The 26,181-nt window shown below is 39.9% G+C and overlaps 1 protein-coding gene across 2 annotated transcripts; it reads right to left on the bottom strand.

The window, feature by feature from the left end:
- Positions 1-13,329: 13,329 nt before the first annotated feature.
- DUT (deoxyuridine triphosphatase) lies at positions 13,330-25,861 on the bottom strand. Of its 2 annotated transcripts, XM_058541523.1 has the most exons (6): positions 25,606-25,861; positions 23,241-23,332; positions 21,123-21,167; positions 15,597-15,671; positions 15,363-15,433; positions 13,330-14,747 (listed from the first exon to the last, which is right to left on the bottom strand). In XM_058541523.1, the coding sequence occupies exons 1-6, from the start codon at positions 25,758-25,760 to the stop codon at positions 14,691-14,693; spliced, it is 495 nt and encodes a 164-aa protein (XP_058397506.1). In that variant the 5' UTR covers positions 25,761-25,861; the 3' UTR covers positions 13,330-14,690. The 2 variants fall into 2 exon arrangements, with proteins under 2 accessions (XP_058397506.1, XP_058397507.1); XM_058541524.1 differs by lacking the exon at positions 21,123-21,167.
- Positions 25,862-26,181: the final 320 nt, after the last annotated feature.

Raw genomic sequence — 26,181 nt, 5'->3', positions numbered from 1 at the left:
CCAATCATTGGCCAGGACATGGAATGCACTGGAGCACCAGATGGGCTCAACCCCCTAGAATGTGATGTTAAATGGAAAGCACGAGCTGCTGGGAGAGGAGGGGAAAGGATGGAGGAACAACCATAAATGTCTCCAAAGGTACTTAAAAAGGAAGGGAGCTCAGGACGTGTCGGCAGTGGCAAATGGACTGTCTTAAGATTATCATGCAGACCATATGTTGCTACCTCAAAATTCTTACTTTTTAAAATTCCTGTTGAAACGAAGAGAGAAAGGAAGTCAAGAAGAGCAGGATATTTGGAAAGGCAAATGGGGACTTTTCCACGATAAGCTGTGTGTAGGGATTAGCATGTCTCTCCTACTAGAATAAAGACCAGGATAATGTAATGCTATGGTAAAACAAAGGCTTTAGGCTTTTCCTGTTAGATCTAGTGATCTCAGAATAATAGGCAAACACTAAGCAAGTCCCTAAATCAACTTAAGCCTGGGGAAAACCATGCATATCAAGCTGTAACTTAAGAGCAGTTATGGCACAATTGAAACAGTTTGTTCAAAGTGTCAAAAGATGTAGGATTGGATTCTCCTGAGAGTCCTAGGTTGAGTTATTTATATTAAAAAAGAGATAATAATGTCCACCTTATATAATGGTCATGAGGATTAAAACAGATATTATTTGTTTTAAGTATGTATGAGGAGAATATGAATAGCTGTTGAAGATTGAAAAAGCTAAGTTCATAATTTAAGATCTTTCTCTATTTTTTATGTAGTTACACTTGGCTATAAGTATAAGGCACTTAAAATGTAAAATTGTGTAACTGAGTGGAAAATTACACTACCTGTGACTCCTTTTATCACTCTTGAGGCAGGCCTGCCTGTGTGGATACTGACATGCTATTTCAAGGGGCACCGTTGCATCTATTGGGGTCCATTGGAATTTCAAGCCTAGTTCCGGGAGGAAATAAATCATATCTATAACGCTGGCCTGGCAAACTCGAATCAATGCATGATGAAAATGTCACACAGTGGAAGAAAAACACAGAAGGATTCTATAATTTCAACCAACGTGAAAAAACACTATTCTGGTGCGCATGTGTTCAAGAGAGATTGAGGGATCATTTTAAGGTGTCTGAATTTCCTCATTTTTATTCTGCTTGCATTACTTTGGTCAATATGTTTGTTGTATATACTGCAGCTGATTATTTGATGAGCACTCATTTAGGCTGGACTGTTGCCACAGTTTAACCATAGGACTTCATTTGCTCCACTATTAATCAGATTATTTATATTAATCACATGACCTTTTAACCCATTGGCAGTAAGATTGCTAAACAATCTCAAATATGGTAGTAATGAAGAAGACTGTTCTGTAAGTATGGATTGCATTTATCACTAGTCAAGGCTTTATAAAATAATGGGGATATTTTAGACTAACTTTTAAAAAGGAAAGAACAAATGGCAAGTGAATATATTTCATTTTGCCCAATATCCCATTGTATTCTCTCTTAAATGGGCAAATATTTAAAAATTGTTTTGCAAAATATCCTCTAGATTAATAGATGTTCTAAAGCAATTTTTAAAGATTTTTTATACCTATTACGAATATGAGGAATTTATAACAAGCGAGTTCATTGATTCTTGTGTTTGTATTAAGGTGGTAGAACTGATCAAACTCAAGCTGTATTTTCAGGTGCTTCAGTGACATAGCAAATTTAATCCCACACACTCAATTCTCTACAAAGTTCTCATCAGATGATATAAAAATGGCCAAAGATGGTAAGGAAATAATTGTCCGGCTTCATAATATTGATTATGAGAGTAGATCCTATTAAACACTTACCAGGGGGGCCGGCCCCGTGGCTCAGTGGTTAAGTGCGTGCGCTCCGCTGCTAGTGGCCCGGGTTCGGATCCGGAGGCGCACCAACACACCACTTGTCAGGCCATGCTGAGGTGGCGTCCCACATACAGCAACTAGAAGGATGTGCAACTATGACATACAACTATCTACTGGGGCTTTGGGGGGAAAAATAAACAAATAAATAAAATCTTTAAAAAAAACACTTACCAGGGACTAGGTCCTGTGCTAACGATACTGCAAAAAGGATTTATGTACTCATCCAAAAAAAATAGCATAAGCAATATAATTTCCCCCATTTTACCAGAAGAGGATACTGAAGCACAGAGGGGCTAACTAACTTGCCCAAATACACAACGAGTAAGTGACGAAGCTAAAGCTTGAACCAGGCAGTCTGAATTCAAAGCCCATACACACAACTACTCTACAATAGAGCTAAGAATGCCAATAACTTATGGGTTTTCATCTCTTTTACTTGAAGGGTGTTTCTTTAAAACATGCTGGTTTTTAATTTTTTAATATTTTTCATTTTATTGTGTAATATTACAGTTTTATATTAAAAAGTGGAAAAGGTGGTAAATCAATTTCTAGTATTACTGTACTTCATTTTTATTTCTATAAAAGGAAGACAATAAAATAGTGTTTTGGACTACAGTACAGGAAAGCACATGTGTGTGATATAAATGCAATAAATCTTGATAATGCTATTTAAATCTCTTTAGATTCCACCCTGGACAAGAAGGAATACCTAATGACAATGAGCAATAGAGGGAAGTTTGATAACAGGTTTAAGACAATCTTAAATTGAGTTTATAGCTGTGTGTTTCAGACTTTTAGAGAAAAAGTATTCCAGATCAGAGTGACGAATGTGTCTTTTCAGTTCCCAATTTTTTCTTTGTTACTGCCTATCACAGGCTCTTTATTAGAACAATATTTCTAGACTAAAGATAAAAAACAGAGAACTGCTCGATGGTAGTATTTTTATCAAATTCCATCTACTTCAGATACTTAGAAAATTTTTGTTAGCTGAGACTTTCAGAAAATTACCAGAATTAGTGCTGAGATTATAAAAATTTATTCTTTGACATCTTCAAATCAACCCAAGCTACTTTCTTCAGGTTCCAATTAGTTCTCAGATTTCCAGGTAAGTATTTAGCAGTTATCAATCTTTAAAAGCAAGAGATGTTCACTATGGTTTTTATTCTCATAATTGAAAAATACATTGTTGAAAAATAGAAGATAAACCAAAAGACAGAGAAAATGCTATCAAATAGCCACCCTTTGCAAAAAAAACAATGGGGAGGGACCCAAGGTTGAGACTTTTGATTTCGGTGGTTCTTATGTTATAGAATCCGTTTGACAACGATTTAGATCTAGATATGTAAAGATTAGGCAACAAAGATATTTCTTCTCTTCTTCTACTTGAACTAGCAATACTACCTCTGCCACATAATGTGCATTGGTTTGAAAATATATTTTTTAAAATATGAATTATTTTTAGGCAGTACACAGTAAATAAAAGCACTTAATGTCTGTGTATGGCTAGGTCAATCTGAGGAATTATGTAAGTTTGGCAGAAGCAAAATATTCACCAAGTATTCACCGGTTTAACAATTTTAGTAACTCAGTAAAAAATCTATTCCTATTTATTATTTGTGATGTATGGGGAATTAACATGCTGATAATTCTTTCGCAACTCTCACATGTATGCAGCAGGACCCTTTTTTAGATTGGGACCCTATGAGGTGCTAAAGCAAGCATTCACTTCTCTCACACTTGAGGTCACAAATTTTTGCAAGTCAAAAATGTTGAGCATGCCAAAAACATCACGCCGCACACTACCAAATAAAAGAACACTGTTATTCTTACAAGGAAAGGTTTGACAAGACAGGAAATAGGCAGGGTCAGAGAAGTTTACTTAATACTGAGACTTATTTAACCATCGTGAAGCCAAAATACAATGACAGTTAAAAAAAATAAACAAATAGCTGTTACACAAAACAAAACCCCAGGATACATGCTCTCTACTGGAACTGATTATTAGATTTTTAGCAAATACAGGAAGTGGATAACCCCCAAGAACCCTCACAAAATTTCTAGACATCTTCTCTATTTTCTTTTGTTACATGCCTTTCACTGAGATAATGTGGATTAAAACAGTTTCAACTTGTGGGTAGAAATTTGAACAAAGAAAAATTGGTCTTAAAATGCTGCAAAATAACTTCATTAAAAGGGCAATCATTTAAAAAGTTGCATTCTCCTAAACATGGGAAGGAAGAGGAAGAAAAAAGAAAATGGAAGATAGGAAAAATCTAGCTGTTCATTACAATTTTCCATTTTTTGTTTAAACACAGCAGGAGGGCAAAGCTGCTGGCTTCTCTTCATCCTTGCAAATGCCAGGAGGGATTATGCAAACCCCGAAACCACCCAAATCTTATTTAAAGTTATAATCATTGTTCTCATTTAATGACTTTTGCCTGCTTTCACTCAAATATTGTTGCATCCTGTTTTCTGCCAGTTTGGACCCACTGGGAGCTGTCGATTCATAATTGCAGATAAACCTTTTTTTGAAAAAAGAAATAAGCTACCTTTACAAAAAAGCAAACATCTAGTGACATCTAGTGGATGTCTGGATGTTATTTTCTAAGGCCTCTGAATAGCAATATTCTGAACAATGTATTGTCTTAACATTGCTTACAATTTTTGTTTCCCAGATAGAACCTCTGTCTTTTCCTAAAACAGAAAGACAAGTTATCAGACAGGAAAGTTGTCATTTTTTTCTCAAAGAAAAAAATCTCTTTCATTAGCATATTAACAGCAATTCTCAAGATAAAGCATCCTAGAAATAACTTACCTGTAACTCCTACTATAAGTGTGCAAAAAAGGTCACGGAATGTCTAACATTGGATATATTTGGGCAATTATCAACTGTGTGGATAGTTCTTATGAGAAGATGACATTTCAAGTCCCAACTTCCTGTGTTTATCTATAAACTTGAAGAGCATTATTAATTTGACAAATCTATGTTTAGTCCAATTGTTGTCCCTACTTTCCTTGAGAATGCTGTGGGAGAATTGTGCAAGTATCTAGGTCCACTTTCCATAAGCTTTGGTAATTTTTGCTGGTTCACAAGCTATTAAAGAAGAGTGACCTAACCAGGGCTACTCAGAAAGCCGTTGAAAACTTAATTGGGTTGGTGTTGCTTAACAACTCCTCTCTAGCCATCTCATGTGTCTGAGAGGCTTCGTAGAGAATAAATGCCTTGCACTGATGTCTAAAGACTGCATTTGTGAAAGAGACAGAAAGGGAAATTACTGAGAAATTGAAAGATGGTGTTTAAATTTAGTATTTTCTTTCCTTTCAAGGCAAGGAAACTTGGAATATGCAACTGTAACCCAAACGCCAGCTGTCTGGCTGTCCCCAAGTCTTCCAGTCTTTTAGAATCACTCTTCATTATAATAACACACACACACACACACACACACACACACACACACACACACACACACACGCAGAGCCCTGCATGAGCCCTCCTCCGACTTCCTGTAGAAAATCTCACATCCCCCTCTCCCCCTCCATTCCCCCAGTCATTTCAAGAATTCTTGGGCACTCTGCTCCTTCCTAATCTCAGCTCTGCATCGCGCTTTATACTACTGCCTTGTTCTTACCTACTTTGGCCCAAATGCAAACTTTTTTGCTTTTTGTCCCCCTCCAAAGTACCACCGACACTGAAGCAGTGTGGGTTGTCAACTTTTTTGAAATTGGGGTAATAGGAGGGAAGCTACAGCACAGATGGCTCACTAACCAGATAAAAATGTATTCTATGCAGTGATACAATGTCTGGGATTTGTTTCAGAATAATTCATTGGGGTGGGGATGGGGGAGTAGGTGGGGATATAGAAGAAACAAAATCAGCTCTGAGTTTTATCATTGTTGAAGCTGAGTGATGAGCACATGGGGTTCGTCATATACACATTCGACTTTTTGTACATGATTGGAATTTGCACAATAAATATTTAAACGAATAAGTTCCTTGGTGATTCCTGATGCAGGAAATTTCTCATTGGCTCTGGTCCCTTCTCCAAGTAGCCTCCTACCACATTTTGGGACCCCTTCCCACAACTTCTGAGTCTCACTGCCTCTCCTGCTTCTCGGGCTGCCCAAGCAAGCCCTGAACCCTGGGACCCCACTCAAATTCTTGGGTAGCCCATCAGAATGGATTGTTGACTCCCTAAAAATAAAGAAACTGGGGCTGGCCCGGTGGCGTAGTGGTTAAGTTGGCGTGTTCCACTTTGGTGGCCCAGGGTTCACAGGTTCAGATCCCAGGCACGGACCTATGCACCGCTCATCAAGCCATGCTGTGATGGCGTTCCACATATAAAGCAGAGGAAGATGGGCACAGATGTTAGCCCAGGGCCAATCTTCCTCAGCAAAATGAGGATTGGCAACAGATGTTAGCTCAGGGCTAATCTTCCTCACCAAAAACAATAAATAAAAATAAAAAAATAAAGGAACTAGTTTTTGCCCTAAGAGGAATTCTGCCCTCGCTTTACAAAATATCCTGTTCAGGCAAAAGTAACACAACTAGCACAGCACCTGGAGTACAGAGTATTTCAGGTTAGTTCTCTTCCTCCTACTATTTGTATTCTAATTGCAGTTCTGACAACTGATTCTAACAAAAGTTGACACAGATAATTATATCAGGACAAAGCAGTTTAAAAGATGATATTCTACGCCTACAAACAAGTCTTGGGGAGAAAGTACAAGTAAAATGTGGCAAACAGGTGATTCTTTTTGCCTTTTAAACAAAAGATGTTCAGTGTAGACATTGTGTCATACATAAATAAAACTATCTTTAAAAATAAACATACATCTTTCTCTCAGCTACTCAACTATACGGCAGTAGCCAAGGGCCAGGGAGCTGTCACAGCAGGCTCATCAGAAGTGTACTGGAAGCCTGAGGGGTCTGAGCTGCACACCCCCACCATGAACTTGGGGAGAGGGGTGCCAGAGGCCCACTGGCAGGCAGCCCAGGGTGATTAATCAGCCTCTTGCCTATCTTAGTCAGCATCCACTGGCAACCGCTCCTTTAACTTAACTTGGTCTACTCTGGCCTAGAAAATGCAGCTTTGCTCAGTGCTGCTCTCAAGTCAGCTGACGTTAATGTTCAAACTCCCTAAAGGGTGTGCTTAGGAAGAGTGGAAGTGAAGTTATGTAAGGAAAAAGATTTTTCACTTCAAAATACATATGCGGGAAGAATAAGAAAATTCTCTCCGGATGGTTATGCTAATAACACAAAGGTGGAAACTGCCTGTTGTCCCCTCTTCACATTCCCAAGAGGGAGGAAAGGGATGTAGAGATTTGGGGATGGGGCGAGAGAAACAGCTGTGGCTTCTGCAGTCCCTTGCCAAACGCCTCTGAGCAAGGGACTCAGAGAAGTGGACGTGTTAGCATTGGCATGTGCCATTGTCCCCAGACACATGCGAGACAATGTCAGCACTTACTCCTGGCTCTCAAGTGAAAAAACACTTCCTCTGTTTCCGCCAGCACGGTTTTCCCTCCCACTCACCCCCGCAGCCTGACACAGTTTCCATTCCAACGAGACCCGGTCATGATTCCAAGGAGACTGGGTAACATATTCCAGCAAAAGAGCTGGCGGACAGCGTGAGACGGGCACAGGGAGAAGTTCAGGCTGAAACGAATCAGGAAACGTTTTTAAGTTAGCCTTTGAAGTTTTTATTGCCTTATCATCAAAAGGCTTCCCTTCTTTGGCTGTATATTGATTTTTCTGACTATGAAAAAGGGTTTCATCTCTCCTATGATAATCAAACCCAGTCTCAGTCAACGGGCCCTTCTTTTTTCTGAATCGTATTATTCCACATATCATGGAATTATCTTATACTCCCCCATCTGACAGGACCCCCATACAGCATTAGTCTTTTTCTAATATCATTTTTCCTATCATCCCCAACAATATAACATTTCCATTCCAAACATAGAGCTGCAGGGGATTATATCATTATTTGCCTTTGCTCTAGTCAAAGTACATTTTATGAGAGCTTCTTGTCATTTGTCCTGATCTGTGCTACTATTTGTCAAAACATCACCTCTGAAATTGCCTGCTTCTCTAAGATGCCAGAAAAAAAATATTTCATGTCAACTAAAAGTTAAGCCATTATAAATCCCACAGGGATTTCAAAATGGGGCACACTTGAGATTTTATTTTCCTGTAAGTATAATGCCCTTTCTAATACTCAGTGAGCGGGCTTGTAGAAGAGTATATTGTCACAATATGTCCCCTCTAGCCCCTGGCACATTAGAAAATAGTCACAAAAAGTTTTTTTTCCTATGTACTTGTATTAAGTGTGCCAAGAAGGCCAACCTCATATTTCGTTCAGTGTTCACACCTGAGTGGAGAGTTGGGTTAACACCTTTCCTGGGTGGAGAAGGGGGATTAGACCCTGACTCAGGAACCCTGGAGTCCAGTCCTATAACTGTTGTGGCTGGTTGTTTTCACACCAGGCACATCTTAGCCTCCCTTTGTCTCAGGTAGTTGATTTGGAATCTAACAATGTCTTAAGTCATCTTAGATTCATTCTCAACTTTGTTTTTGCAGTTTCTCGGTGTCATTTCCATCTGTCTTTCCTTTGCCATCCTCTGTGCTCATTACCCGGCTGTTTTGATGATGGTCTCTTAACCTCATTGTCACAGGCATCAGATTAATATCAATCTTCCCACAGCTCAGCTCTGGTGATGTTACTCTTTGCCCCAAACTCTTCTGTGGTGGGCCATTGCTTCCCCAGCATTTAGGACTCTCCAGAGTGGACCTGCAACCTACCATTTCAGAATAGTCACCAGCAATTTCCTAAAAAAGTATGTCTTTTATACTCCAGTCTGTTTGAACTTTGGTTTTGCCATTTTCTGAATGTGCCTTGTGCCTTCTCTGTATTTTTCAAGGCATATCACAAACTGCACAGATTTCTGCATTTGTCTTATTCCCCCTACCAGATGGTAACCTTCCTGAAGATAATTGCTACCAAAGAATACCAAATATTCTTTGCCATGGACTGTGTGAGATACTTTACATCCACCATCTCTAGATTTTCTAATAATGTAAGGTGGATATTATCTTTATTTTTTAAATGGGAAGACAGAGACTCAGAGGTTAAATGATGGCCTCAAGGTCATGCAGCTAGCAAGTGACAGCTCACATCTTAGTTGTTTTTACCTATATCATATAGAAAAACACTCAATTGAATGAATGGTGATGCTGGCACTTACCCAGCATATAGATGCTAGGCAAATGTAAGCATGAATGAATGAATGGTGATTTTATACCTTAAATACAGCCCCCTCACTTTAGATAACTGCCACCAGGTGGCAGTAGTTTGCCACAGCCATACAGTCTGTTCTTAAAATTTGCAAAACAGACTAGAAGAGCAGGAACAGACCCTGGAGATTATCTGATGCACTCTCCCTATTTTATGATAAGAAAATTGAGTATCTGTAAGGTTATTTTACTTATTCAAGATCTTTTAGTTAGTAAAAGAGCAGAACTTAAAACTCGGGTCTAAAACTCCTAAAGCTAGTGCTTTTCCATTATACCAACTTGCATATTTTTTCTTCAAAACTTATAACATTGTCATAATTTTCCCACATATTTTCAATATTAAAGATATTGATTAAAATAGTAAATGTGATCAAAATTAAACAAACATATTTTGCCATAAAATTTTAAGCTTTTTTCTTAACCTAGTAATATAGTTTTCATGTTAAAATATAGATAGTGCAAAAAGGAAAAAATCATCAGCAATTCCAACAGCCAGAGATAATCATTATTTTGGCATATATTCTCCCAGGTGTCCTTACACATCTGTAAAACCCATTTTTAAAAATTAAGATCAAACCAAGACATAATTTAGTAACTTGTTAATCATAAATTTTCTCTATAATCTTACTTTCATAGTTACTAGACATTTTCTTTAAGAGACCTCCCGGATCTTTTAAAATTCTCCCAACTTAACCATGTTTAGTTGCTAATAAGGGGAATCATTTTTAGTATACTTCTTTCTTTTTTCTTCATATACTTCTTGAGACTATTTCCTCAGTGAAAATTTCAGTTTCATTTATATATTTTTTCTCCTCCTTTCAGTAAGGAAAAGAGCAGTGTCAAAACACTGTGTACATTATGTATCTCCAAATGGAGATGTGGCTTTTCAGGAAAAGGCATTTTATTTTCACCTTTGAGAAGTTATTCCTCCCAACCTCACCTCTCTTCTTAGGATAATGATACAATACTAGAGGATATTTCTCAGCTAAAAGGATGAGGTCAGTTACGTGAAATAATATATTTTACCCTAACGAACAGAAGATAAAACGGCTTTAAAGGCCTGATCAAAGACCACTATTATCATTACCAGAATTACACACCTCTTAGCATGGGGTTTGCATGAACAGCTTTTTCTGTATCCAGGGATGCTCTCCGAATCTATAAATATTACTATGAATATTATCACTGAATTCGGCCCATATGATTTCTGTCCTCCTCTGTCATCTGCAGTCCTTGTGACTGACAGTCTATCACCATTCCTCAGAGTATGCAGTAGACCTTAGCAGCAGGGAAAGGAAGTGGGGAAGACATAAGTACAAACTATTGGTCCTCCCCTAACAGGGACCACAGCTGGAGTTGAAGATGCAGGGGAAAAGAAGGGCAAATGAGAAACAGGACCAAGGGTGATTTGGGGATAGTCAAAGTGAGAGGATTGGGGTAGGAGCCATGCTGAGAATGCTCTGTGTGATAACTAGGACTCAATACTCACATAATTACTCCAACAGTCCAAGGCCCATTGACCCCAAACTCGGACATATTCACTTCACAAAATTCCATGTGTCTACATAGCTTAGCCCTCCAACCTGCCACCATCCTTCCATTGATAAGATGGAAAATGAATTTAAGGAAACAATCATTTGATATCTCCTGCCAGGTGGGAGGGAGATGGTCACGTGGCAGGAAGTACTGTGGAGGGAAGGTGCCTTGTCCCCTCATCCACCTAGGCCAAGCACTAGTATGTGACTTCTTCTGCAGATAGCCACCAAAGTAAATTAACTGATGGAGCATCAGATTAGTCTGCAGGAGTCTCCCTGATTATTTCTCTTCTGATTATACGTACCAAGGACCAGAGTGGACAGTGGGCATTGTTAGCAAGTGAGGCGGAACTGTCAACAAACAGGAAAACTGCCTCGTTTCTGCCTGAGACGCTATTAAACTGATAGAGTGGTAACTGCTATTCAATTTGTAGTTAATCTGAAAATCGTGAGGTGCAGCCCTACATATGAAGATAATGCTTCTTTGGCCATCAGTGAAAAACTTTGGTTTCCTTTCTAGTGGGGAGGAAGAACTTGCCCTTATAAGGGGACGCTCTCTGGTCTCCCTGTGCTAACAACTGAATCTAGCAGATTGGAAGAGAAAGCTGCAAGGAGCTCAGGAACCAAGCCTTATTAGCATAGGGCTTTCACCTCCTAGAAAACCAATCTAGAGCACTACTTAGGTGTTTCTATTTTGTAGTTATTCACTATATCATACACTTTTGTTTTATACACTTTTCTAAATGTATTTCACAATAAAACGAAGTAAAAATACTATAAAATATTCAAACTTTGCATATATAACATAGAAAATAGTCTCCAATAATCCCACCCCAACAGACTGTTTTATACTCTCCCATATGGCAGTCTTTGCTTTTTTCATTTAATTTGCTGTTTTAGGGAAGTTCCATGGGTCTGCCCTTATGCCACTGTAAAGGAAAAAAACAGCTTTTTTCCTTTCTATGTAGTGAAAAGTCCAGTTCTTCCCTACTATGTCTTTCTTCCCTGTGAATCTCTTACTACTCACATCAAACACTTCACTTCTGGTCACCAAATATGTGATGACTTTCTCCACACCAAGCAACTCTCTGCAACACCAGCTGGAAGTCCTACAATTGAACTCAGTTCTGACACTACCTACCCGGAGATAGTGTCAGATCCCAAAGGTTAAGGGCTCAGTCCAAGACTGGCCCCCTCCCCAGCTTCAGATGCTGATTACAAGTCCAGGTTGTCACCTGTGCTTCTGACCAACTGGTTATAGACTGGCGATTCCAAAGACCCCTTCCTTGGGTTTGACTAATTTGTTAGAGCGGCTCACGGGACTCAGAAACACTTACTTATGTTTACGAGTTTATTAAAGGATATGATATGATAAAGGATAGAGTTGAACATCCAGATGGAAGAGATGCTTAGGGCAAGGTATGTGGGAAGGGACGCAGAGCTTCCGTGCACTGTCTGGGTGCACCACTCTTCCAGCGCCTCCATGTGTTCACCAACCCTTCGGAAGCTCTCCAAACCCTGTACTTTTGGGATTTTATGGAGGCTTCATCATATAAGCATGATCATCATCAACTCCATTTTCAGCCCTTCTCCCTTCTCAAGAAAATGGAGGGCAGGGCTGAAAATTCCAAGCTTCTAATCATGGCTTGGTCTTTCTGGTGACCAGCCCTCATCCAGGAGCCCACCCAGAGTCATCTCCTTGGGACAAAAGACACTCCTATCACCCACGACATTACAAGGGTTTCAGGAGCTGTGTCAGGAACAAAGGTTAAAGACCAACATTAGAACAAGAGATGGTCCTAGTGCTCTTACTACTTTGGGAATTGTGAGGGCTTTAGGAGCTCCGTGCCAGGAACCAGGGGCAGAGATGCACATGTATTTTCTATCATCGCACAGGCACCGTCTTCTATAGACTAAATCCACTGACCCTAATTCCAGTCCCTCAGTTCACGTACAGTTCCCTGAGCCTTTAAAATCTAACATCTGTCATATCCCAGGGACCTCCTCTAGCCACCCCTCCTTCCCTCCACATTCCTTGGATTCTCAACACCACACCACTTCTCCAACTCCCCGCCCCATCCCCCCCCCCACCCCCCCGTCTCTCCTCTGTCCCCCACGGATACAATTCCAAGCCTCTAACTTTCAGAGGAGCTTCAGTTCTGAGCATCTTCCTTTAACTACGGTGCCCAGATGGAAATACATTCCAGGTATGAACAAACTAGAGGACTTGCATTAACCATCGCTTCCATTCTGTATTCTCTCTACCACTTGGAAGACTGAAGATACTACAAAGAACATGGGCTTTGAAGCCATAGGACCTGAGTTTTAATAGTGGTCATTATTAGCTGAAATCCGAAGCAAGTTACCAAATGTCTCTGAGCCTATTTTTGTCATCTACAAAAAAAGAACGTTTTATCTACTCTCCCACAGGTATGCTATGAGAAAGAAATGAGCAGCTTCTAAAAGTGCTTAATATAGTGGACTTTCAATAGTGGTAACTAACATTAACAGTGTAAGCTGAGGCCATACCTCCTGGTAGTCACATCATACTATTTGTTCTTACTCACTTGTTACTATGTATTGGTCAGAGTTCAGAGAACAGAATCCACTCTGGCTAGTTTAACTGAAAAGAATTTATTTAAATTTTATTCACCACAGAAATAATTTATATCATAACAGTACACACATGCACACATAAACATGTAATTCAAACAATCTTCACAACATTTACCCATCTGACATGTGCTATCTTGTTTCTTCTGTTCAATTTTTTAAAACGCTAGTTATGACCCACTGAGTTGATTTCATGACTCACTAATGAATTGTGGCCCACAGATGGAAAATACTGCATTGCAGAGTATAAATGGCCCAGAGAATCACTGGAAGGACAGAAGAAACAAACTCTCGCCTGACCTTCTAGGAACTGGGCGGCCAAGAGAGCTGCCAACTCCAGAAGAACTGAATCTGTATGACCCACACTCGCAAAAACGATGCCTCAGGAATCTCACACTAAAGTGCCTGATTGACAAAGCCTTTGTGACACCCAAAGCCCTGGTGCAAAGGGGTCTGGGAAATACAGGAGAGGAAAGCACACCTAGAAGATTGCAATAGATGTTAACCAAGCTAATCCACAGAATCAGCCCCGTCTGCAGTGAAATGCTGCTTAAACATATTTACTCAAAAGGACCTGGCGTGGACAAACCCAGTGTAAAGCTATCATTACATCTATTTTATCCCTATTAACTTGCATATTTCTTGGATACAGCCTATTGCTACTTCAGTGAAGGAAACTCATATAACTACAACTTGCACAATTTACTTGATGGAATGAAATTCAGAGGAACAAACCAACTGTAAATTCCCAAATTACATTTCCTTTCACAAACATACCTCTACCCAGTCAAACATGGGTCTATGAAAGGGATTAAAAAAAAAAACTAAAAAAATGAAAAAATAAACTGAGGATCTTCCTCTTCCCACCTTCACAAAGCATCTTAAATGAAAAAAAAAAATTGTTTTAGACCAATGAAGAGAAGAACAGAGTACCTTTAACTTCTTTTTATCATCTTTTAGTTCAGTTTATGCAATAATTAGCATCTGTGACAGAATTCAGATTTACTGAATGAAAGGCATTGCTTATGATTTACAAAGCAATTAAAATAACTCGCTGAAGGGGTAGTATTTAGTGAATTAAATAATACAGTCTTTTTTGGATCTGTAAATGACGTACATTTGATTAAAAAAACTGTTTGCATTAGGTCATCATAAAGATTTCTACAACCACCAAATGTAGAGAAAAACAAAAAAGTATGTTTCTCTGTGATCTCAACAGAGGTACCCTTTTCCTGATCATAAGAGAACCAAATATTTTTACAAGTTAAAGCTATTAAGTTTACAGAACTACAAAACACCAAAAATGCTTTAAGCAAAAACTCTAGGAAAAAAATACGTTTTCTCATTTTCTCTTCTTGGAATTTTAATTTTTTCCAGTAGAACCAAAACCTCCTGAACCCCTTTCAGTGATATCCAAAACCTGAAAAGACAGAAGAGGTAAGCCATATAGTTAATTGCAGATCCTCTTTCACATCTCTCCAGGCGCTAATTTGTAATTTTTATTACTGCTATCACATCTTTTCAAAAAGGAGATTACAAAAAGAAAATTAAATTTTTAAAAAGCCCCATAAATTAAAATATCAGATAATTTTCAAAAAAGCTAAGGAAATACTAGAATTTCACAGTATATTTATTTATTTATTTATTTATTTATTTTGTGTTCTAGAAGGGAATAAATTTTTTTTCAGTGTTTTTTTTTTTAATTTTTTGTTTATTGCAGTAACATTGGTTTATAACATTGTAAAAATTTCAGGTGTACATCATTGTACTTCTATTTCTGCATATATTACATCATGTTCACCACCCAAATACTGAATTTCACAGTATAAATGATTATCCAAAGTAATACTATACAATAGCTATGAAAAACATTTCAAGAAATTCTAAAACTAACATTGTAATTTTGCTTAAAATGGACTAGTCACATATGCTACTACTTATTTACATACAGCACATTAAGTCCTCAAAATTATATTTTTTTCTTCACTTAAGATGTTACATCATTCGTTCTCTACTTGGCTTTTATGATACTTACTTGAACTTCCTCTATTTCTGGATAAAAAATCCGTTCACAAATGAGCTGTGCAATTCGATCACCCTTTTTGACTTCAAAGGAAAAAAACAAACAAAACAGTCTATTACTGACACTGTATTGATGCATCTCTATATTCTGCTTTGTGCAATGAGAATGAGAGGAGTCAGTGTGGTTTACACATATATAACTCACAAAACTCACTGTGTTTTATGTGACTGTCTGTATTTAACATACCTTCAAACTTTTCTTTGCCGAAATTAAACAGTACAACACCAACATTTCCTCTATAATCTTCATCTATGACACCAGCTGGAGAAAAGAAAAATAATGAGTTTGACTAATGCTACCAAAACACTGAGGGTGTAAGATTACCCCAAAATCATTCTTATGTAGCTGTTAAGATTTTTATCCTTACAACTGAATAAGTGAATCTTGCTCTGGTACTATGTCAAGTCTCAAAACTAGGAAATGTTATTACTAAAATGCAAATAAGAATTTAGAAAATGGTCCTAATTTTCCAACCTGTCACCCTTACAAATGGTGACCATTTCCTACTCTAAACTAGGAGCAGGCACTTATCTCGGACAGTCATCCCGAATAGCTCTCTCCAAACCCCGTCTACCTGCTGCACATCTGCCAAAAAGACTAGGAGGAAATTATGACTTGGGTTTTAAAGGCTTTTCCTGGTAGCAGCTTCTCACTAATATCCAGATTGAAATACGATTGTCATCAATAAAAATGTCAAAAAGCCTGAAGATCTGTAGTAGAATAAGTCAATGCTGACATTGTTAAGCAGCAGTCTAGCAAATATCAGAACATTCCATTTTTATAATAAGAATGGAGCTGAATTTTTCAGTTCATATTCTTCCTCTCCTTTTAACCTGAGCCACCATGCTTTCTTAGAGCATGATCTCTCCGAACATTAGCACATAAGCTTAATAAGGAGTACACTTATCATAGAAGTGTGTAATTAGTACCTGCTTGAGATTATAAACACAAGGGCAGCATATCTTTGTAGGAGAGAAACCTGAGCCAGGGCCTTGCCTTGGCCCAGAGAGGTACATTTACCAGACTTCTTACCCTGGTGAATTCTTTGGGCCAAGAATTTAAAATGTTTCCATAAACACAAGGACAGATAATATAGGCGCACCAGAGCTTCTCATGTCCCTTTTTAATATTAAGACATAATTCACAATTCAACAGAAGCATATTCAGAGTTGTGCAACCATCACCACAACCAATTTTACAACATTTTCATTACCCCAGAAAGAAATCCCCTATTACAGTCACTCCCCATCCCCCGTGTCCCTTCCACTGCCAATTTCCTTTTATACATGTTAATTCTTTTTTCTCACTTTGTAAAATGCTGGGTAGGATTCGTGTGAACCTAATTAAACGTAGCTCCATGTTACGTCTTACATCTTACTAACATCCTATCTCCTAAAAAAAATGCTTATCAAAAAAAAAAAAAGGAAATAAAAACAATCAGGAATTTAGCTCAATGGGTACTAATGCCCGTTGGCCAGACTCATAATTATTTGAAGGTCAACTGAAAAAAAAAAATTTTTTTTTTTAACAGAACAAGGGTAAGTATTCCTTTTCAATTTTCTCATATAGGAAAAAAAAAAAAAAGGCAAATCAAAAGAAAAGTTTGACCATGGGGAAAAATACTCAGAAAAACTAACATTTTAGATTTTTGCAGTGGATTACACTAAAAATTTAAATGAACTCCTGTGCTTTATGAATGAATTACTAGGGATAAGTGAAATTGAATGTGTATACTTCTTAAAAGATTCCTGACACAACATTTCTAAGAGTTTGAATTAAAGATAAATAACTTTTTCACAGTAAGAAAGGTGAGTATTGAAGTGGCTGAAAGGCAGCGGAGGTAGTTCCTATCACGTCTAGACTGAAGCAAGCTGTCTATTCTTTCCCAGTTGCAGAGCAACAAAACTTTGACTAATTCAAAGAATACTGAAGCCTGGTTTCTTTCCCATTGTCAGTTGACTATTAAATTCGTCCTTATGAAAGAACTGATATAAAGATGGGACTAGCTGTTTTCTATATTATCTATATGGACAAGAAAGTTTTGGCTGCAGATGTAATGAAGAAACCCTTCCGTAGAACATGTCATTCCATGCAAATGACCACAGAAGACCATGCACTCTCCATGCTGGGAGATCTGACGTACAGCTAGTGCTCATTTATCTAGAATGAGTTAAAGACAATGTAGACTGACTTCTGAACTCTTTTGTTTCTACTTTAATAGAAAAATTTTAGATTATCCAAATAGTACACATACATATCAAGCAAAAGCCAATAATGTTCCCCTATCTTCCCTTAGGTAGTCAATGTTACAGTAATATGTTGTACATATTACTTTCTTTTTTCCACTTAAATAACATACGCATCATTTGAGATGACTATATATAAATCTTACTCATTCTTTTTACTTCCAAGATACGGAAATACAGTACCAGCATTTCCGTGTAACTCTTCTCTCACATATTATCAGACACTTGGGTTGCTTTCACATTCTGCTCTCATAAACGAAGCAGTCCTTACGTACGTCCTTGTGGATGCGTTTATTCTCATCAAATAGGTTCCAAAAAGCACTTTCCTGGGTCAAAGGGTGTGTACATTTCAAATTTTAATGGATATTGCTAGATAACTTTGCAAAAACCGTGTAGCAGTTCAAAGTTCCATCAGCGATATTTAAGAATGCCCATTTCCAAAGGCCTTGCCAGTACCAGGTGGTAGTGATCTTTTTAATTCTGGCCAGTATGATGAGTCAAAAATGGTATCTCGGGGCCGGCCCGGTGGCGCAAGCGGTTAAGTGCGCGCGCTCCGCTGCGGCGGCCCGGGGTTCGCTGGTTCGGATCCCGGGCGTGCACCGACGCACTGCTTGGTAAGCCATGCTGTGGCGGCGTCCCATATAAAGTGGAGGAAGATAGGCACCGATGTTAGCCCAGGGCCGTCTTCCTCAGCTAAAAACGAGGAGGATTGGCGGATGTTAGCTCAGGGCTGATCTCCTCACAAAAAAAAAAAAAAAAAAAAAAATGGTATCTCGTGGCTTTCCCTTGCGTTTCCCTGATGACTAGTGAGGCTGGACTGTTTTCCTCCGTATGTTGCACATTTGCATGTCCTCTTCTATATTTTGTTTATGATTTTTTTTTTTTATCTCTTTGGGTATTTAACTCTTTTTCATGACTTGCAAGTATTTATTTTTTCACTTTACGGTATCGTCTACCATACAAAAACACTCTCTTTTTGTAAAGACCTTTGCTAGAAATCTGTAAAGCAGTCCTATCAGGAGTTCTCAAATGGCTGGGTGTCTTGAATTCTGCAAAGCCAGGTGATCTACCAAGATTTTATGCTTGGCACACAGAAACGTGAAAAGCTTTTAACTAACTAAAAAGAAATGAAGTCGTTTGAAGTCAATTAAAATGTATGGCAGAAAAAAAGGCCCTCAATTAATACTTTTTTTTAGCATGAATGCCAATAGTATAAAAAATCCAGTAGTTTCAAGTTCATTTATTACTCAAAGGCGATTTGACCTTCAAGAAAAACCCAAGACTTACTCTTTTTCTACATAAGGGATATAAGCATCAGGGATATTTCTCTTCATGAGAAAGCAGAAAGTATTTTGAAGTTATCACTGGAAAAATCATGCATTGGAACTGGCAGAGTGATTAACTGACTTCAGGCAAAAGTTCTACTGTGTCAAGACTTTGGCATGTCATTTGTTGGAAACCTTCTTTACTGAAAACTATCCACACCTACCAGATGTGAATTCTGAACGGAATCCTGCATATTCAACTTTTCCCTTTGACCCTTATTTACTGCCTGGGATTTCTAACAACATCTCTCTTCTGAAATAAAAACTGTGGCCAACTATGATAAACTTGTGCCTAAGAGACATTTTTAAGATACTCTGCATCCAAGAACACACCACAATGTGATTTTATGAATAATACCACACCAACCACCAGGCAAACTAACTTTCCATTTCTTTTACATGAATTTTTTCAGACGGTTGTTTTAAACAGAGCAAAAATTACTAACAAAGTCAGAGAAAAAAAGTTTCCACACACATACAAAAATCTGTGAAGTCCCTAGGGCACAGAAAATACAACTTACAGGGTCTCATATGTGCCAAGCAGTGTTAGATATTCTACATACATTATCATTTAATCCTCTCGCCCTTCAGAGACAAGCACACAGTTTCATTTTACAGATGATGGAAATTGAGGCTCAGAGAAGTTAAGTAATAACTAGCTAGTTGGTGACAAAGCTGGAACCCAAATCCAGTTGTCACTCCAAAGCCCATGTTCCTTTGACAACTCTTTGAAATTTCTTTAAAAATATATACAATTTTTTATATCCTTAAGTTACAGTCCTAAATTACAACACTTGACCTTGGAAAAGTACTTTTGAAAATCAAACATAACTGAGCCCAGGCAATCCTCAAACTGAGTGGGCTGTCCATCCCTGCTGTGTCAGACTCAGCCCCTCTTCAGTGTCTAAGAACTAGTCTTGGGCTTCTGTCTTGCCACACAGCACCACCTAGTGACACCATGGGGGCAGTGAAGGGCAGGCCAGAGACAGGCCAGGACATGCCTCATCCAGTGCTTAATCCCTGCAGTGCATGTAACCGTGAGCTAACTCAGGTCAGTGCTTGGTTGCTGGAGGAAGGGGCAGGGTGATCCACAGCAGTTAATTGCAATGGAAAGAACAGGGGGACAGGGATCATATGGATGGAGATTCCAGTTTTTAACATGTCAACTTGGGCTCATCTCTGAACCAGTTTCCTCATCTGCTAAAAAGTTGCTTTGTAAAAATGGCCAGAGGCAGAGAATCTAGCAGAGCGCCAAGATGTCTTGTTAGTGAAGCGCTCACTCACTACCGCTGGGGAGAAAAAGGGGTCAGGACATGAGGACCCTGTCAGTGGGGTCCATACCCCAGTAATGAGGGGATCCCAAGCAAGGAGGCCATATTAGGAAGGTGAGAATTTCCTTACAGTAAGGGGCAGTTCGAGATCCCACAGCAAGGGTGGCTAGCAGAGGAGACGGGCTCCTTCATGAAAAGACCCCTGCGAGGAAGTTGTTGACTTTGGGAGAGGAGTAAGGCTTTGTTATAAGGGAAAAAGGAGCCACTGAGGACTTACTCAGCAAGAAATGTAGACAGGGAAGCAGTTTTCTCTTCTGACTTTATGGAAAGATTCTCTTTTTATATTCTGCCAAATATGGCTAGCTTTCTTATAGAGGTAAGAAAATTCTTACTACAAGATAAACCTGCATTTTCTAGAAACTTTTGCTTAAACAATTATTTAATAATTATTTAATTACTATGAATTATTAATAATTAAGCAAAATATAATTGCTTAAAAAAATGACATAAAAGCTTTTCCTTACCTTATAATAACAAACTTTCTTCTATGAATAGTCATTTTTGGACTAAATGCAGATTATCATTAAACCAAGGCAAAAATCCTACCCCCCATAATATAGTGTCTAGTTAGCCTATTAGTAAAATAACATAATGGTCATTTAAAAATTAGACATAACCAAATAGCATTTGAAACTATACCATAGTTATCTATTACTGCAGAGATGGAAATTTCTAAAAGACAAGACACAACAAAAATCATTTCCTTTTCCTGAAAATAAAAATAAAATTTGTCATTTGATTACTACCTCTTAAGCAAAGACAGAGTAAATACTTGCAAATATTTACAGAATAAAAATGTAAATATCTTACCTCCTACATCTATGAAGTGTTTTGCAGCCAAGCCAGAACGTGGAGCTGAAAAACAAAACGGAGAAAAGGGGGCCGGCCCCGTGGCTTAGTGGTTAAGTGCGTGTGCTCCACTACTGGCGGCCCGGGTTCAGATCCCGGGCGCGCACCGACGCACCACTTCTGCGGCCATGCTGAGGCCACGTCCCACATACAGCAAGTAGAAGGATGTGCAGCTATGACATACAACTATCTACTGGGGCTTTGGGGAAAAAAAAAAAGGAGGAGGATTGACAATAGATGTTAGCTCAGAGCTGGTCTTCCTCAGCAAAAAGAGGAGGATTAGCGTGGATGTTAGCTCACGGCTGATCTTCCTCACAAAAAAAAAAAAAAAAAGGAGAAATTGGCTCTTTTAAGGGGTAAGGGCAATATTGGGTATAAATGATACAATTTAAGCATGTCACTCTCAGCTCCTATAACATCTATATCTTCATCTTAACTTTAGCAGATGGTTCTAAATTAAAGAATGTATTTATCATACTGTATTATCAAAGTAGAAAAGAACAGTTTAGAAAATTTTGACCGGGTTTAATTCAAAACCAACTTGAATCACTACCACAGGGCTGCGGTCAGTTGAAGATCTCAGGTGGTGTGGCGTGGACTGGGGAGTGAACTGAAAGGTAAGCAAGGGAGGACAACCAACGGCAACTCTGTCAGGAAGTCTGGCCACAAGAGGACTGTGGGTGGCAGGGACACAGGACTGAGGAGAGGACTTGTTTTGAGATGGGAGTTCTGAGCATGTTGCAGTGTAGATGGGAAGAAGGAAGAGAGAGAGAGACAGGCATAGGCCTAAACAAAGGGTAGCAGAGCTTAGCCTAGAACTTGGGACCTCTACTCATGATTCAGATGCCAAAAGACACGTCTGTATGAAACCAATGAACCAGAGTAAGGTAAAAGGTCTAATATCAGGCAAGCGAAATGCCAAAAACTCAACCTTAAAAACTCAGTTCCACTATGCTTTTTATTCTTACTATGCTTTTCATTCTTAAAATGAAAAAAAATAAAATGCTAAGTTTATACCTTATAATTGCTGACTTGAGCAGCAGGGCTACCATTAACTATCCTAACTTCTAGTATTTTATTACAGAATAACTTAAATCAGGCACTTTGTTAATAAATGCTGTCTCTTCCTGCCTTTACTTTTATCTTACTCCATCTCCTGATTTGTCCCCCCAAAATACACTAAAAATTCAGTCAATGCTGCCAAAGAGCGATGAAGAGAGAGCTCATCTTGCTTCTTTAAAGGCCAAAGTATTAGCTGTTCTCACCCTCATGGCTAACAAGACAGTGGTAGTCTAGCCATCACCCCTGCCCCTTGAGGGTCACAGTTCCATTGGCTCCTTTATGTTTACTCTGAAGTTAGCCAGAAAGTAATTATGCTCTTGAAAAGAAGTTCTAAACTCTCTCTCCAGCGACAACTGACTCACTCCAGAAAAGTCAAACCTGTTGATTTGCACTCCATTTTCTCCCAGCTCCTCCCACTCTGAGGAGGCTCCTCTGCTGCAGTGAAGAGTATCCCTTCCCCTCACACCCCAAAGAAGGAACCCATAGGGGAAAAGGCCAAGTGGCTTGATATACCCTGGGACCCACAGGGGTTACAAGTTTTACTCTTGTGATATAAAATGCCATATGTCATTATCCTAAGCCCGTCTCTATACTCTTAGACAACAAATGTTAGCCGTTCTCATCACCATCTTCACAAAGAAATCTGACTTCATATGCAATCCGATCCTTGAAGTGCAAGATGGCAGTAACACTGCAAACAAAGCTCCCGTTAAAAATCGCCTATATTTTCAGTCTTTCTCACAGTGAGGAGTTGTGAGAACAACCTCCTAGGCCAATGTGAGCTCCTAAAAGCTCAAGTAAGGAATCAGAAAAAAAAGCAAAGAGACAGGCAAAAGCAGATACATAAATGAAAGTTTTCAAACGGCTGCATTCGCCATCAGATGGCAATTCTTTATTTTAGGACACAGGCCGAGAGATATCCCTTCCCTCATTTACACCCCAAATGAAACTACGATGAAGGAGCATATCACCAAGGAAGAGCCTGACAAATAGGTACCTGTGTCTTAAATCACTTACCTACTCTTCCGTAACACCCAGAGGGAAGAGCTATCTGAATGTCGGTTTTCACAAGGGCTTTCTCCATAGGTGGTACTGTATAATCATAGGCACTAGGAAGACAGTGAAAGAAAATAACTGGTAGTTAGCTACAGCAATTCTCTGTGAATTTTTTGGGTGAACAAGGTGTTAACACATAAATGTATTCTCCCCCGAACAAAATTTTCTTGGGAAATTGAGGTAATTATTTAGCAGGAGAGGGTAGAAAGGCAGACTTTTAAAAGGTGTATGTTTCACCAGCATGGTATGAAAAGAGGGAGATAAAGAACCAAGAAAGAGTGTAAATAATTGTTAATAATAGCTAACATTCATTAAGCCCTGACCATGTGCCTGCCAGGCACAGCCCTAACTGCTTTCTATAACTCATTTCATTCTCACAATCCTCTAAGCGATTAGGGAAAATGTGGAGAAGGAAAGGGGAAAATGGGTGGACAACATAAGGGGAGGGAGAGCTGTGTTGCATCTGCTCTGCTGGTCTGGTAGTTTCCCAAGCTTACCACGCTGTGCCCATGAACCTCACTGGCTGAGGAAGAGAGGCGATCACTGAATCACTGGAGATGGACACTGCTGAGGAACCAATTCTCTAAGGTCCACCCAGCCAATGCTGCTACTGTTGCTATTACTGTAGCCCCCTCCTTGACAGAAATGTAAGAGATTTTACAAAAAGCAGAACTGGAAGTTACTGTGGAGACCCTAATTAAGACTAGTAAAAGCGGTACTATATTTTTACTTATTTTGTTAGAATTTTCTCCAAGTAGTTAAACCTAATTTTTTAAAAAGATCAAATTTAAAGATTTAAAAATACCTATTTCCATGTCTATTTCAGTATACAGAAAGGCACCTGTGTTTTATTAGGAGGATGCTTAAAGCACCTTAAATCGAAGTCTCAGGATCCTAAGACTCACAAAAGTGCCCAGATATGGTGTAATCAAGTTACATCACGCTACGTTTATTCATGAAAATTAAGGGACTGAACTATATCCCTTTCAGCTACAACAGCCTGTATCTCAATTTTCTCTTTCTTGTCTCCCTTACTATCATCACACTCCTTTCTCCCCTTCTCCTGTACTTATGACTTAGACCAGTAGTTCTCACATTAGAATTACCTAGGATGCTTTAAAATACACCCTAACACTCGGGATTTAGTCATGTAATAAACGTCCTCTCCCTCCATTATCACTTTTCACCTACCTTGATGCATCTAAGAACCGGGCACAGTAGTCAAGAGAAAAAAGCATTGAATTCAGAGTCAAAAACTCTATCTCAGGGGCCGGCCTGGTGGTGCAGCGGTTAGGTGTGGGCGCTCTGCTGCGGCGGCCCGAGGATTTGCAGGTTCGGATCCTGGGCGCACACCGATGCACCGCTTGTCAAGCCATGCTGTGGCGGCGTCCCATATAAAGTAGAGGAAGATGGGCACAGATGTTAGCTCAGGGCCAATCTTCCTCAGCAAAAAGAGGAGGATTGGTGATGGATGTTAGCTCAGGGCTGATCTTCCTCACCAAAAAGAACAAAACAAAAAAAACCTCTACTACATTCAAGCCCTTGGGCAATCAATTCAGCTTTTCCCAAACTCCCTAATCTGTAAAAAGTAAGCAACACTCATATACCTCAGGATTGTGGGGAGAATTAAATAAAATGGTATATGGGAAAGTTCTTAGTACAGGAAAAGGTGCCGTACAAACGAAAGGGTGGTAGTATTACCAACACCTCTGCTTTTCATATTTGGACCCTTCCTGAAATTCCCAGTCCTTGGGGCGAACTTGAATATGGACAGTTACAGAAATGTCACTAACCCTTTAAGGCAGAATCAGCCCTCATTACTCCTTCTGAGGTATTTTCACTCAGCCCCCAGGGTCCCACCGTGGCTTTTCTTTCTATTGGGCACAGCATCACGGTCAGGCCAGTCCTTGAAGGCCAAGGCGGGCCTTACTCATCTCCGCCCTCCACGTGGAAAGGGTACAATGAATGCTGCAAAACTAATAACGCCTCAGTGGACATTTATCGGTATTTATTTACCATTCCACACTTTTTGCCCAAATCCCTAATGAATTTATGCTGGAGGCAAGCTAAAATTATCTATACAAAAAAAGGGCAGAAACCCTGCATACATGCAAAAAGCGTTTGTTTCTGTCACCTTTGAAGAGAATGTTTCAAGTTGTGGCTGCAGAGGGCCTGAAAGTAAGCTAACAGGGCTGAGAGCTCTGTAACTCGGGAATTGGGCGTTCCCGCGGGGGGCAGGGATGGCAGGGGCAGAAGGCGGCCCTCTCAGCCTCTTCACCAGGCTGGCCTCCCTGGGGGGCGCAGGCGGCCGGCGGGCCTTACTCACCTGTACAGGTCATAGCCGGCGGCCCGCGCGGACCCCTTGGTCGGGGCAGTGGCATGCTCCGAGAGTCGGGTAAACCGGAGCCGCATGCCGCTCCCCTCTGCAGGCCGGGCCCGCTTGCTGGGGGTGATGGCGCGGGCCTCTTCAGAGCAGGGCATAGCAAAGGGAACAAGAGAGCGCAGCGTGAGCACAACCGCGGGAACACACAAACCTTTAAATTTCGCGCCAGTAACTCTCGCCCCACCCCCAACCGCCTCTTGGACGAACCCACAGTTGTGGCTGAGAGGGGAGGCGGGATTCAAATTAGGGGCTGGAAACCCTTCTCAGAAAGCAGATTTTGGGTGGGAAACTACCGAGCCTTTTTAACCTTTCCAAACTCAGCGCACGGGTCCAACGCAGGGGGGCAGCTTGGGTGCCCCCCCAAACACACACCATAGAAACCCCCCAGCCCCCTGAGGGAGCCCGAATGGACCGGCTCCCGCGCCCTATGGGCTGCGCGCCCTCCCAGCTTCCCCATCGCCCAAGCGCGGGGCGGGTCCGCTCTGTCGCCCGCCCCCTCCCAGAGCTCGAGGCAGGCGC

The sequence above is a fragment of the Diceros bicornis genome, chromosome 5 (genome assembly GCF_020826845.1).
Source record: "Diceros bicornis minor isolate mBicDic1 chromosome 5, mDicBic1.mat.cur, whole genome shotgun sequence".
NCBI lineage: Eukaryota > Metazoa > Chordata > Mammalia > Perissodactyla > Rhinocerotidae > Diceros > Diceros bicornis.
This window is presented reverse-complemented; position numbering and strand designations above follow the sequence as displayed.

What these genes read in the sequence shown, in the direction of transcription:
- DUT (XM_058541523.1), bottom strand. Translation starts at nt 25,760, where the DNA reads ATGCCCTGCTCTGAAGAGGCCCGCGCCATCACCCCCAGCAAGCGGGCC. An exon ending in GCCGGCTATGACCTGTACAG is followed by an intron (nt 23,333 to 25,605) that starts GTGAGTAAGGCC and finishes CTGTCTTCCTAG; the next exon opens with TGCCTATGATTATACAGTAC. An exon ending in CAGAAATAGAGGAAGTTCAA is followed by an intron (nt 14,748 to 15,362) that starts GTAAGTATCATA and finishes CTGTCTTTTCAG; the next exon opens with GTTTTGGATATCACTGAAAG.